The sequence below is a fragment of the Mytilus trossulus genome, chromosome 3 (assembly GCF_036588685.1).
Source record: "Mytilus trossulus isolate FHL-02 chromosome 3, PNRI_Mtr1.1.1.hap1, whole genome shotgun sequence".
NCBI classification, from domain to species: Eukaryota; Metazoa; Mollusca; class Bivalvia; order Mytilida; family Mytilidae; genus Mytilus; species Mytilus trossulus.
The window spans coordinates 54277486-54292172 of NC_086375.1; the positions used below are offsets into that span (position 1 = coordinate 54277486).

The 14687-nt window shown below is 32.5% G+C and overlaps 2 protein-coding genes across 4 annotated transcripts in view; one reads left to right on the forward strand and one right to left on the reverse strand.

Moving 5' to 3' along the window:
* Positions 1–5134, reverse strand: part of LOC134711851 (uncharacterized) — a 63601-nt gene extending 58467 nt beyond the window's left edge. The window contains exon 1 of the mRNA XM_063572785.1: positions 5106–5134. Coding sequence (XP_063428855.1) covers positions 5106–5120 — 15 coding nt within the window. The 5' untranslated portion in view covers positions 5121–5134. The remainder of the gene's footprint in view (positions 1–5105) is intronic.
* Positions 5135–6978: 1844 nt separating this feature from the next.
* Positions 6979–14687, forward strand: part of LOC134711853 (GTPase IMAP family member 9-like) — a 57614-nt gene continuing 49905 nt past the window's right edge. Inside the window, exon 1 of one of the 3 annotated variants that reach the window (XM_063572789.1) lies at positions 6979–7046. Coding sequence is in view for 1 of the 3 variants with exons in the window: in XM_063572787.1 (XP_063428857.1) it covers positions 7084–7119 (36 nt within the window). In the remaining 2 variants the exon portion in view is untranslated. The other 2 variants (XM_063572787.1, XM_063572788.1) reach the window with 2 other exon arrangements.

Below are 14687 nucleotides of genomic sequence, written 5' to 3' on the forward strand. Positions count from 1 at the left end.
TTTAGATGTATATTATCTGATAAATTCATAACTGTTTAGACTGATTTGCTTGCTATCTGTTCAAAACTGTACAGTAGGTTTTCCTCGGTTTTTCGACCATGTAATATGTCTTGATCTGTATAGGCTATAAACTTTGATTGTTACCCCAACTTCCAAGACATAAATTCATTTATAAACATAATGTATCTGACAAATTGCTACAACTGGATGCAAGTTACGTACATTTTTTTAAATGTTCTTGTTACTTTTTATAAAAGGAGTAGGTCAAGTAAGACCCGTTTTTGGCCCCAAAATATAGCAGTTTTACAAAATGTTTAAAATGTGAACTGTTAGTTATTTATTTGAAAGAAGAATGCCACTGCTTAATAAATGTGGGCGTTTTTTGACAATACAATGCCCACATATCGGGTACTAGTATCATTAAGTCATGGTAAATTACTGAAATCTACACAATATTAGCATTTTAGTTAATTTAAGAAGGTTTCCGCATTTGTATTCATTCTTAATATTGAAATGTAAGTTGTATTTGATGATTATACACAACAAAGTTTGAGGATGAACACGGATGCGGCCATTTTAATTTTTGACAAATACCATCTGAAAAGTGACATTTATGGTATATTTGATCGATTTTGTATATTTAAACTTGAATCGGGGCGTTTTTAATGACGAAATCAGTTAAAACCTTTCACATAAACTAATTGAATCAACTAAAAAAGACACTTAAGTGTTTAAAAAAGTGTTCAAATCGTCAGATGAACCTGACATTTTAGGCAAAAATCGGCCCTTACCGGACCTGTACGACGCTTTTTTCTAAAATCTGCACAGTCTATGAAATGTGTTAACAAGTGGAAAATGATCTATGATAGATATCATTTTGGAAGACACTTTTTTTATTTTGGTGTGGGTCTTATAATATACAAAATTATGTCATATTCCTTACTTGGTACATACATTTCCTTTTGCAGAAACTGTCATGGTAAAAAGACAATGCATATCGGGAAACGCATGGAATTTAACCAGCTGCATTGCAACATATCACATATTCATAGATGTTGCAGACTTTGAACAGACACAAAACATTAAGCTGCTTGAAAACGTTAATGATATTAAATTCATGCAGATTCCAGCGGCCAATCCATATCAAGGTATATTGAAGGGACACACCCTTCAATAGAATGCAAAGAAAGTCAATATAAAAATGCATTACTAGAAGGATACTGTTGCACAGTATTGTCATTTTTCTACTAAAGTATATCTCATTCTTAACTTTTTCAATGGGAAATATAAACGTAGCAAAACTAATGTCGTGGCTATAACACTCAACTGACACAATTTAAGTTGTCCAACCTATTAACATACTTTACTTCCCTAATATTCACTAAAATGAGTATGACATATTTACTAATGTCAATTTATTACCTAAGTACTATTCTGTGTCTTTTCACCATCTGTGAGGGCTAAATTAGACATCAGCTGTCTAGATTTACAATATATGGGTCAATGTCAGAAACTTATCTGTATGATGCTTAGAAACTGGGGAAAGGGCGAGGTCCTACCGAGCCTTTATCCAGTTTTGCGCCGAGTACAAAAGAGTTTATATTTTTATGATATTGACATAATATGGTTTTTATACTGCAACTCAAATTAGTAAAATGATAGCATTTTAAAACGTAACACAAATGTCAAACTTATTTTCATTAATTAATGGACCTTTTTGATTATGGGGAAAGTGTGCCATGATAAAATTGACATTATACAAACTATAGTTGGGTTACTGTGTTTAGGGAAAAAAGACAACTAGCTGCAGTATTAAAATAATTTGTATTAACTTTCATTTTTAAAAAATCCACCGGGCCCAAAATGCGAAACCAAACTTCTAACTGTGTATGTTACCTCAAGCAGATTCACTGACCAATCTTTCGGTTACCCGTGTGACGGCCGTGAACTGGCATATAAATTATGTGGTGATGTTAAACATGTCTTTTTTAAATCAACCAACCCTCCTGGTTTATGATTTGTAATTGCTCCTTTGATATTCAATTTGTTTCAAACAATTAGAGGGCTATCATATGAATCAGATATATTATGAATAAAGATTGCAATGAGGAAGTTCTACATTGATTTTTCAATTGGCAGGTTCACAATAAAAAATGTTTGATCAAGCAGATTGTGGATTTTAAATCGCTTATATCTATTTATATACTGAATGTCGTGTTGTATAGTAAGGAGAATTGAAGCATTTTGTTTTCACTTATTTTATTCATTTAAGTGCTGATATTGATTAAAGTACTTGCAACGGTGTAAAATAATTTTATTTAGTAGGTAAATATAGTGCGCGTGTTTTGTCTGGGAGGAAATGTGGTTTGTAACCATTATATATGTTTCAATTTCATAAAATAGCTGTTCAACAAAACTTTACATCCTCAAAAAAAGTGTCTCCTGTAAAATTAATATATAGCATAATTTCTTTTTAACTCTTCAGGTAATTTTTGAGTGAATATTTAGGAATAAATAAACTCACCATAGATACCAGTACTAAATATTTATATTAACGCCTGACACGCGTTTCGTACTGCCCGCGTCACATGACAACACGATTATGGAAATTTTCAAAATCAGGACTGATCGTATCCAGATCGGGCTATTCGAAGTGCCATCTTTAACCATCGTAGAACCATCGGCCACTTTTTCTAGCCTTCGGGGACAACTTCGGGAAGGGTTCAAAATGTTTTAACATGTTAAAAAATCCCCGAAGGTGCGTCCGATGTTGATGGTTCGTATTGAGTTCGTATCACCATCCTCACCATCGTGATGTCACCGGGAATGCATCTTTGAACATCGTATTGCATTCGTGTTTCCATCGTTTCCATCGGGCAGTTTTGACATTACGATGTCTACACGAATGAATCACGAAGCAACCCGAAGGTCTTACGATGGCAACACGACTTCGTGAAGACCTCGTAATCCCGTCGTGTTGCCATCGAAAAAAAGTACGAAGGCGACAAGATGGTACTACGACGGCAATAAATCCAGCTAAATGTAAGTTAATTTTTGCGCTAAAATACATTGAAAGTGCCATGCGCTATATGTACTGGTCAGTCTAATACGACAGTTAAGAAAGACGTTCACAAAACATGGAGCTCATATCATATGATTTTATGAGAACAAGAAAGGCGACAGCGTTGTTTCTATTAAATCAAATGGAACAAGAAGAGCAGATATTTACAGGCTCAGGATTTACTTTTACAAGTAAAATATTAATTTTTTGTCAATTTTTCATATCAAGTAACATAATGAAAATCATAAACGCGCCTCGTACACTGCAGGTACACGTATATGATGAAACCAACTTTTTCTTCATTATTCTGATTTTGTTATGTATTGTCTGAGTTGTTGTCACACGAATGTTTACTCCATAACCATTTTGTTTTCTATATGTCATATTTTGCCGCATTTGTTGCTTTCCCCACATCTTCCCTTTTGTCTATATCATTATGATATTCTCCTTGAAAGAGCTCTTTTTGAATAAAAGGGATCAACGAACCCATTACCTTACCTTAAAGATAGATCAGTAAACATGGGCATAATTATGAGTGATTATTCAGACAAGTGCACACATTTTATAGTTCAAACAAGGCAATGCCGAGCGTGGAATCCCCTCGTATGTAACATATTGGGGACAAATATGGACACTATATTTGTATATGACATCGTATGGCCATCGCGCCATCATCGTAATCCATCGTGTAACCTTTGTATTCCATCGTGTAGCCTTCGTGATCCATCGTGTAGGCTTCGGCTTAGATAGGTAGCTTTGATACCCGTCTTCGGTTAACCTTCGTATGTCCATCTTTTGCTATCGTATATAATTTCGGCACCATCATATAGACTTCGTTATTCATCGAACTTGCTTCAATCACTTTTTGGTATTTTAACGAAATTGGGACCAACTTCGTACGAACTTACAATTTTTGCATTCGGGTGTTCATCGTATATAAAAATCGGGACAGTGTGACGCGGGCATACACAAAAGACTTATCAGTGACGCTCGAATCAAAAAAAAGTTCAAAAGGCCAAATAAAGTACGAAGTTAAAGAGTATTGAGGCCCAAAATTCCTAAAAAAAAAAAGGCAACAGTAGTATACCGCCTATTCACAACTCATAAATCCATGGACAAAACACAAAATCGGGGTAACAAATTAAAACTGAACCGCATTAGATATAAGATGAGAACAACGACACAACATTAAAATGTAACACACACAGAAACGGACTGAGCATTAGACAAAATCCAATGAGAATAACAAATATAACATTAAAACCAAATACATGAATTTGGGAATTATAAGTACCGTGACACGTCTTATAGTCACGCGATTACACACTCAAAAATAAGAGAAAGCAAACGACAAAACGGAAACACAACGTTAAAATGTTACACTTACATAAACGAACTATAATATAACAATGGCCATATTCCTGACTTGGAACAGGACATTTTTAAAGAAAAAAATGGGGGGTTGAACCTGGTTTTGTGGCATATCAAACCTCCCTTTTTTATGGCCATGTGAAATATAACATTAAAATGAAAACACAGCATTACAGGACTACAATATAAATAAATAGGAGAACATAATTGACAAAGAAACACACGAATAATAGCTAACAAAAGAAAACAAGTTTAAAATTTTGATACGCCAGAAGTGCATTTTTTCCACACAAGACTTACTAGTGACGCCAAGATACAAAAATTTGAAAGCGAAACAAGTACAAAGTTGAACAGCATCGAGAACCAAAAGTTTAAAATGTTGTGCTAAAAACGGCCAGGGTTTTCTGTTAGGTACCAGAACTAAAAGATTTGTCAAATACAGCTAAGGTAATCTCATATGTGCCTACGAATACATTTAAACCCTTCCATCTGTATTTATTAAAACATTGATAAAGGTGTCTGGTGTCTTCTTTCAAACGATGGCAGAATGTTGTAAAATGAGCATATTTCTGTATATATAATATTCAAAATCATATTTCTTTATCTATGTTTTTCAATTTTAAGAACTGTTATTTTTGTTATTTTCGTATTAATAATATTAGTTAGTACTCACATCACGAGCAGCCATGTTTTCATTGTAAAAATGTCACGTCACTTAACAACGGAAGACTGTCTAACATATTTTGTCGTAATGAATACTGCCTATATTTTATTATTCACTGTTTGGAAAGTGCGACTCGATCCTCAAATAATTTTATCTAATTTGGCTCACAGTTACAATAAATTGGTTTCTTATTAGAATGCTAAATATAAAACTTGAGTATTGATTAGTTAAATTGCATTTTTTCCATTTAACATTGATTACATTTTGAAGTGATCAAATTTTACACAGTCTTGTGATTTAACGTCGGTAACACATATGACATAAAAAAAAATCCGCTTTTTCGAACACGATACCTTTCAATTAAAAACACTCTTTCAAATGCACATCATTGGAAACTAGCGGGAAACTATACATCATAGTATAATTTTTACACGAAGATTATAGAACGAAAAATAACAACATATGGATAAAAATGAGACTGTAGACATTTCTATATAGTATGTTATTTTTAATACCTTTTAATTACAAAAGGAAAGTAATTATTTCTTTTTCTTGTGCTGGGATATTCTTCATTATTATCTGGAATGCGTTGATTTCACATATTATTAATAAACCGGTTTTACACGGATCGTGTAAATAGTATATTGTAAAATTCAAGAAAATGTCATCGTAAATAGCTGTAAGCAAGTAACACATTTAAAAAAAGATATAAGACACATCATGATGGGAATAAAAACTTTTTGATCATATTTTCATACGAATCATAGTCATAGTCAGATTCAATAATCTGAAAATATTGAGCACATTATTTTGTCAATAGCAAAACACCGTAGTGAATGAGTGAAGATATAACGATCAGAAGATGTGGTATGGATTACCAATGTTACAAATATACACCTACATGTATGTTCAAATGCAGCTGATGTATAGTATGTTCACAGAGATAAGTGGCTGTGATGAATTAAAATATATACATTGTTAAACATATCAAATTGAACTGAAAACGGGTTTAAAACAAGTAAGAAAATGCATGATAACTGTACTAGCATTAATTTTCCAATTAGAGACACAAACCTTGCCAGTGCATGATACGGACGGACGCCGAAGAGGGCGTTCTAAAATACATCTTTTGACAGGTAACGAAATCTACTTAATATATTTGGAGATCCGCTTTTTTCGGCACTCTTAAATGTGTACCTAAAAAACTCATAAATGTACACAATATAGTCACAGGAATAAGTAATGTGGAAACTGAAATTTCCCCGGAAAGAGACAGTGGTAGATATTTTTGAAAATCTTAATGGACAATCTGCAGTAAGTGAAATTTTCCGACGCAGATCTACTGTTTATGCGTGTCAGCAAGAACACAACATGTTACAAAATAAACAAAATAGACTGTTTTCACAAGAAAGAAAAATAGAAATGATGTTAGTTATACCTTTACAGAACTATCAACAGGTATGTCATCCAAGTTATAGCATTCGAATTAGTAAATCTTCAACCGTGTAGATTTGTTGAACCTGGTTTGATATAAACCCTAGATTGTACTTATGCAGATGGTATAAATAGGCATATATTGTTGGTTGCGATCATGAGCAGTGAACTGAAAACTCCCTAATTAGAAAAGAATTTTACATGAGTGATAACATATCAGCTAATGTTTGCTGGGGCACCGACAATAATATTTTCTTCCAATCAAAGAAAAGGTAACGAACAACACCTACAATGTTAGCATGGTTAAGAATCATCAATATCAAAAGTTAGAATTCCAAACTATTATATAATTACCGACTGCGTCGACAAAAAGCAAAGCATGTTACAAGAAAAAACATTTTTTCGATTCACGTATTACATTCTTTTTAAAAATAAATTAGATCTTAGGAGATCATATTTCAAGATTGTATAATCTATGTAAAGTTAGAGGTATACGATTGGTAAACTGTTTCATAGGTAAGATATGACTTTCAAAAGTATTGTTAAAAAATTAATGAGTGTTCCGCTTCAGAAGTATTTGGTTAAAAGGGTACGTAAATCATACTATTGTTTAAGACCATTTGTTCAAAAATTAACACACACGTACTTTCTTATTATGAAACCATTTGGATAAATATTTTCCTATACAGGAAGTCATTGACTATTGCTATCCTACATCTTTAACAACCGGAGGAATGTCTATAAGCCATTCAAAATGTATGTTTATATTTACTCAAGATTTATTTTTTTTGCATTTTTTGTATATATCTTCTTATATTTACTTAGTTCCACTTTATTTAAGAATTGAATGCTTCTTTTTGTAAATTTATTGGGTGGTAAAAGCGTTGACCGAAGTACATTTTGGATGAAGCGCGGAAGCGCTTCATTCTAAAAATGTACGCACGGTCAACGCTTTTACAACCCTATAAAGTTTCAAGCAGGCAATGTTATAATATTTTTTTCTTGATACATTGATTATTTTGTCGAAAAAAATATTATAACATTGCCTGCACTGAATTACTAAGATAACCGATAATTTCACATGTGGATCATAAACTATAAAAATCTAAAAAAAAAAAACAACGTTCTAAACCTTTCCCTCCCTAACTGATCCCCATTCGTTACAGTTGACCGTTTTTTTGCGACACGTGACACAAGCAGGATATTGTCAAGTAACCCTTTTCCAGATGGTACTACATGTTTATGTCGATCAGGTTGATTAAATCTTTTTCTTAACAACTATCATTTATAGCTTGAAACTCGTTTAATGATATAAATATGTATACTAGTCAACAAAAGAAACGATACGAGATTTTTTTTCAAATAAAAAATAAAGTGTTCCGTTCATTGGACCATTATTGAAGGAAGCTATACTTAATCGTTATGGAAATATAAATCCGTTAATTTTTTTATTTTTTTTTTGCTTTTGTGACGTTTTTTCTCGATTTTTTTTTTTTTACAAAATTTACATAAAACGACAATTTTAAAAACAGAAGTTCCAACTAATGATGCCAACCCCTCATTTAAAGATAAAGACAGTTTTTGCCATCAATTTGTTTTAAAAAATCATACAGTTTCTTCGTTTATTTGTGAAGCAAAGTTTGGCTCCACGAGAAATCGTTAAAATGTATACATTATCAACTGATTTACCATAGACAGTATGTGTAAAGCGATATTCAAAAAGCGATAACAACCTTTAAACTAATCCGAAAGGTTTCAAATTTACTGTGTGTTGTTTTCATATCTAAAGCATTGATTTGAGACGAAAATTAAAATTTATTTTTTTTGCATTTTTTGAGATATCAAAAAACACCTTTTTTCCTCAAAAAAATTGAAAAAACAATATTTCAACCCATTAGTTACAACATGAACATCACTTGAATAGCATATTGAATATTTTTAAACAAATTTGAAATTTTATTCAGTACTTAGAAAATTATGTGTCGATTTTTTATTCAACTTTCCGCAAAACTAATTTGCACCCTATGATCGTTTACACGGAATTTAGATACTTTCCGACAAGTTTTGATTTTCATTATCACATCTGCATACATTGCAAATGAAAGCTTTTTAAAATAGTGTATCTCATTTTGTTTTATATTTAATGCTTTTTGATAAATTTTATTTCAAAGTCGTGTATCGTTTCCCTTGTTGACTAGTATATATAAACAAGTCTAAACAGAAATCAACGTTCAAACCTTTGTCTTGGTAAAGGGTTGTGAATATAGCACAAACAACATTTTCCAAATAACGACACAGTATATTTTACCGAATTTGACTAGCAGGTCAAAAAACAAATGTTATTGTATAGCAGTATACTATTTCCTACAGAAAGTAACCAAATGTTAGCGTGCAATAAATTCTAATATTGCACTTGTGCAAGAAATCTTCAAAATTCATGATGTCATCAATGACAAAATCTTTGTTTAAACCAACTTTTACATCCAAATATTATATTTCTATACAATAAAAGGGTCATTGCATGAATATTGGGGACTATTGTCCCTCGTAGAATATATATTACACGTGCAAGCTCGTGCAATATAATATTCTACTCGAGACAATACTCCCTCACATTCATGCATTAACACCATATTCTTGAACCCTGCTAACTGCATAGACTCATCGACAATAAAAATATCACAGATGTAACAAAATGGATCTTTATAATTAATTCTATAGCAAACTGAAAACATTTAAATAACAGAAAAGACGTTATATTGCAAACAAAAGTTGCAAAAATTGTACACCGTATCCGGATTTCGACAATTAACTTCTCTTCAGTTATGTTTGGAATCGAAACAGTAAATTGAAAGCTTTATAATTTACCTCAATTTAAGATAGATTCTTGAACTGCTAAGAGTCGAAATAGGATGAACGGATCATATAAACCCGAAGTCAAATAGATACAAGCACAAACGAAAAAATATTAACAAGTATAAATTAAAAACAACGTTAAACCCTATTATTGCGTTGATTAAAAACGCAATTTTTATTTGTGTGAATGCATTACAAATATCTTGGTAGAGGGTTCCTATTAATCACAATCAACCTTTACTCTTAGTATTCTACTGAGATATCGTGAGAAAAAAAAGTCTAAAAATTTCACCTGTGCAGTGTTAAAGTTAGATTTTAATGTCAACTTTTATTTTAACCCTCAATGGGATTCAAACTCACACCTTCAATTTATACACTACATCTTTAATTAATTACTAGTAGCCTAATGTCCAGCGCTCTAGACCACAAGACCACAATGACATCCGCTATATAAAAAGTATCCGTTATCTTGTCAGTTTCAATCTAGCGTTGTAACACAGTACATGATATATAAGAAATAAAGATGGAATTATTACAGATCAACTGAACTATCTATTGTAAATGATTCTTCAGTTTAGTGTCAGATGCTGGCACAGAAATATTATATTATAAGTACGTCTGATCCAGGGACGAATCTCCAACAGATTTTATCCATCAGTGATGGTGATACAAGGTTGAAAATACATTAGTCGAAAAAACAATCGTAGCACCGAATCGCCTTACACTATGCCCGACGTGCGCTTAAAGGGTTTAACATCACAAACAAATAATAAAATCATGAACAAATGTTTAATATTTCGGGAAACTAATAATCGTCATCAGTAAGATGTCAAATGAATCTTGACATGTGGTAGTCAAACTGATATAATAAATCCTAATATCTATACTGTGTACAAATTATCAATACTCAATACGATGGTAGTTTTTCAATATTTGTTTGTTGGAGGAGGAATGAACTCCTTAAAACTCACTGGTGGTAAGCGGATGGTCGTAACTCAAAGTTACGACCATCCAAAAATGGGAGACAACTTTAGAGATATGTTTTTCTTTTCCGATTTTCGTCCAGTAAAAGGTTCATTTGAGCCAAATAGTTTGTCCCAACATATTAACTCACATTCTCATTAAGAAAAAATTCACACACATAATTAAATCGGCATTTGAAAAGTCAGAATGTGAATATATATATTCAAACTCTTTTAGGTCATTTTTTGTTAGCAATAAACAAACAAACTATGTCAATAGGACATGCTTTGATACTATATATGCCCTTGCACTTTTACTAGATAAAATTTTTGTTCGCTTTTTGGATTCCGTTATCGTCAGGTTAACGGAATTCCAATGGGGTCTAACTGTGCACCTCTTTTTGCGGACCTGTTTTTGTATTGTTATGGTTTACAATGTATGACAAAAATAAGCAAAGACCCATCGAAACAACATCTGACACACAAACTTAATAATACTTTTAGATATTTGGATGATATTTTGGCTCTGAATAATGACGACTTCAGTATGTATTTTTAAGAAATTTATCCTGTTGAACTTACTTTAAATAAAGCTAATGCTAACAATGACCACTGCCCTTTCCTCGATCTTAATATCTATATCACTAACGGAAAGCTGAATACTAAAATGTATGATAAAAGAGATGATTTTTCATTTCCTATCGTTAATTATCCATTTTTTGATAGTGACGTTCCCTTTTGTTTATTTTTTTCGGTTACATCTTCTGACTTCAGACTCGGACTTTTCTTGAACTGAATTTCAATGTGCGTATTATTATGCGTTTACTTTTCTACATTGGCTAGAGGTATAGGAGGAGGTTTGAGATCTCATAAACATGTTTAATCCCGCCGCGTTTTTGCGCCTGTCCCAAGTCAGGAGCCTTTAGTCTTTGTTAGTTTGTATTATTATTAATTTTAGTTTCTTATGTACAATTTGGAATTAAGTAGTGCGTTCATAGTATACTGAACTATTATATATATATATATTTTCACTTTTTTGGTCTTTTGAAAAATGTTGTTTGTGCTGTTTTTAGACCCGTCTACAACGAAATTTGTTTGACATGCACACGTATTCAAATTGCGGTTTTTATCCAACGCAATCATAGGTTTGAACGTAGTTTTCAATTTAGACTCGTTTATATTTTTTGTTTGGGCATGTATCATATTTTCCCTCCGGTTTATGATCCCTTCATCCTATATTGACTCTTAAAATTCAAGAGTTGATCTAAAATTGAGGGTACTTTTTCTAAAAATGAGGGTACTTTTTATATGGCCTTCCAAATACCGTTTCGATCCCTTACATCACTGAAGAGACATTTATTGTCGAAATCCGGATCTGGTGTACTAAAGAAATATTGACACCGAATGTTTGTGGCACAACATCATGGCCACAAGTTAAAAAATATTTTTCTGTTAAGTATTAAATGTATATTCAGGTCCATTTTATTACATCTTGTGATCAATTTTATTTGGCAATCGCCAATAACAGTCAGCAGGGTTAAAGAACATCAGTTGTTCGACCTGTTAGTCAAATGCGTTTTGTTTAAATATACTTTTTCACTTTTTTGGTCTTTTGGAAAATGTTGTTTGTGCTGTTTTTAGACCCTTCTACAACGAAATTTGTTTGACATGCACACGTATAAAAATTGCGGTTTTTATCCAACGCAATCATAGGTTTGAACGTAGTTTTCAATTTAGACTCGTTTATATTTTTTGTTTGGGCTTTGTATCATATTTTCCCTCCGGTTTATATGATCCGTTCATCCTATAATGACTCTTTAAATTCAAGAGTTTATCTAAAAATGAGGGTACTTTTTCTAAAAATAAGGATACTCTTTATATGGCCTTCCAACCCTAACATCACTGAAGAGACATTTATTGTCGAAATCCGGATCTGGTGTACTCAAATATATTGACACCGTATGTTTGTGGCATAACATCGCGGCCACAAGTTTAAAAAGTTTTTCTGTTAAGTATTAAATTAATTTTAAGATCCATTTTGTTACATCTTGTGATCAATTTTATTTGGCAATCGCCAATGGCAGTCAGCAGGGTTAAAGAACATCAGTTGTTTGACCTGTTAGTCAAATGCGTTTTGTTTAAATATACTTTTTCACTTTTTTATGCCTTTTGGAAAATGTTGTTTGTGCTGTTTAAACGAGTTGTATATATATATATATATATATATATATATAACTCGTCTAAACATCAACCCAACAATGTTAGATCTGTAAATTTGCTTTCGCAAATTGTTGGTTCTTCCCTCGCCCGGATTCGAACCCATGTTACTGTGATATCGTGATACCAAATCGCCTGCACTGCAGCCGTCCCGCTAGACCACACGACCACCTGGGCTCTCAAAAAAAGAGCTTTCGCTGGCCATGTGTTACCTTTCCACGTCAGTTTTTTATCTAGCGGCGTACTACAGTACATGATATATAAGGCATGAAGATGTTATTGTTACAGATCAGCTAAATTATCTATAGTAAAGGATCCTACAAATTAATGTAAGATACAGTCACAGAAAATAAAAATAATTATATTCATAAGTAGGTCTGAGTCAGTGACAACCCTACAACAGCAATGAAGAGACGAATATATAAACTTATATAAATTTATTAGTAATCTATATATATATATATATATACAGATCTAACATTGTTGGGTTGATGTTTAGACGAGTTGTATATATATATATATATATATATATAGATTACTAATAAATCCAACATTTCCGGTATGAATAGTTTTAATTCACTAGTACTTTCATGTTTAAATAACAATCTTCAGGTGAAACTATACATGATTAACGTAAGTATAGAACGTCATAGTTGTCGTTCAGTATACAAAGGGAGATAAATCGTATTACACTTAGTCTATATATATATGGAAATATGGAACGTCATGATTACACAATAGAAAATGCATAGTTTGCATTCAATCATGATTTAAATTTTAAAATAAAATGTTTTTCCTTGACTTCTCGTGTAATGTCACAACCCATATTCATTTTATAAAATGGGAATATTTAAAAAAAAATCCCCCGCCACATTCGTCTAAATGTTTGCTAAGAGAGATTTTTCTGTATTGTGGCTGCCGTATCTGTTGTCTATGAATGCGCACTCTTTCTGTTACACTTTTTCCTGTTTGACCGATATAAATTTCCTAGCAACCATTACATTTAATGCAATAAATTAAATTCTCGGATTTACAGGTAATGTTTTCGTTGGTAAAGAGTGATAGACCATTAGGTATGTCCATTCCCTTGCCGACATGGATATACGGACATGCTCCACAACCACTATTTTGACACACTGAATGTTCTTTTTTGGTCGAATCGTGCTCGGGTCAATAGTCGTTTGAGGTTTTGTGGTTGCCGTTTACTTTGTAGAAGTGTTTCTGAATTAATTAAACGGATCATCTTTTCATCCTGACCAAGAATAGCTTAATTTGCTTTTGCAACGGGAATAATTTTAAAGTTCCAGGGATTATGTGTAATAGCGAACGGTATTTTATCGTTGTTATTACTCTGCTTCTCGCGAGTGGAGCGTTGTTGGTTGATTGGGATCTGTTTTGCCATTTGAATTCCCCTTTCTATTAATGTCTCTGGATAGTTTTGCTTGATCAAAAATGATTGTAGTTCCTCTAGACGGTCTTCTCTCAAATGTTCATCCTCGACTACTGTGCATATTTTCCTTGCTAAACAATAGGGGATATTCCTTTTGGTATGAGACGGGTGGCACGAATTAAAATCTAAATACTGATGAGTATCAGTTTCTTTATAAAAAATATCAGTTTTAATTTCGGTGCCATCTTTAATAACAAGAATGTCTAGACACGGCAATTGTTTGAAATGTTCATCCTTCGTGAATTTTATGGAGGTATGAAGGTTATTTAGTATGTTCGAAAATAGTTGGAGTTCTTCGTCGGATTTGGTCCAGATAATGAAGCAATCATCAAGGTATCTTTTCCATGATAATTCAAATTCTCCTGCAAATTCAACTCCAAAATTATTTTCAACTTCTTGATACAGTCTTTGTTCAGGGAAGCCTATGACTAATGTTGCATAGGTTGGTGCAAATTTTGTTCTCATTGCTGTCCCCCGATGTTGCAAATAGTTCTTGCCATTTAAATAGAAAGAATTGTTTTCCAGAATAAGTTTAGTAGAATCGAGTATAAAGTCAATAGTGAATCGATTTGGTATTGCATCTCGATGTTTTGCAACCCAATATTGTATTGCCTCTATTCCTAAATCGTGTGGAATGTTCGTATATAGGCTTGTGACATCGAAGCTTACTAA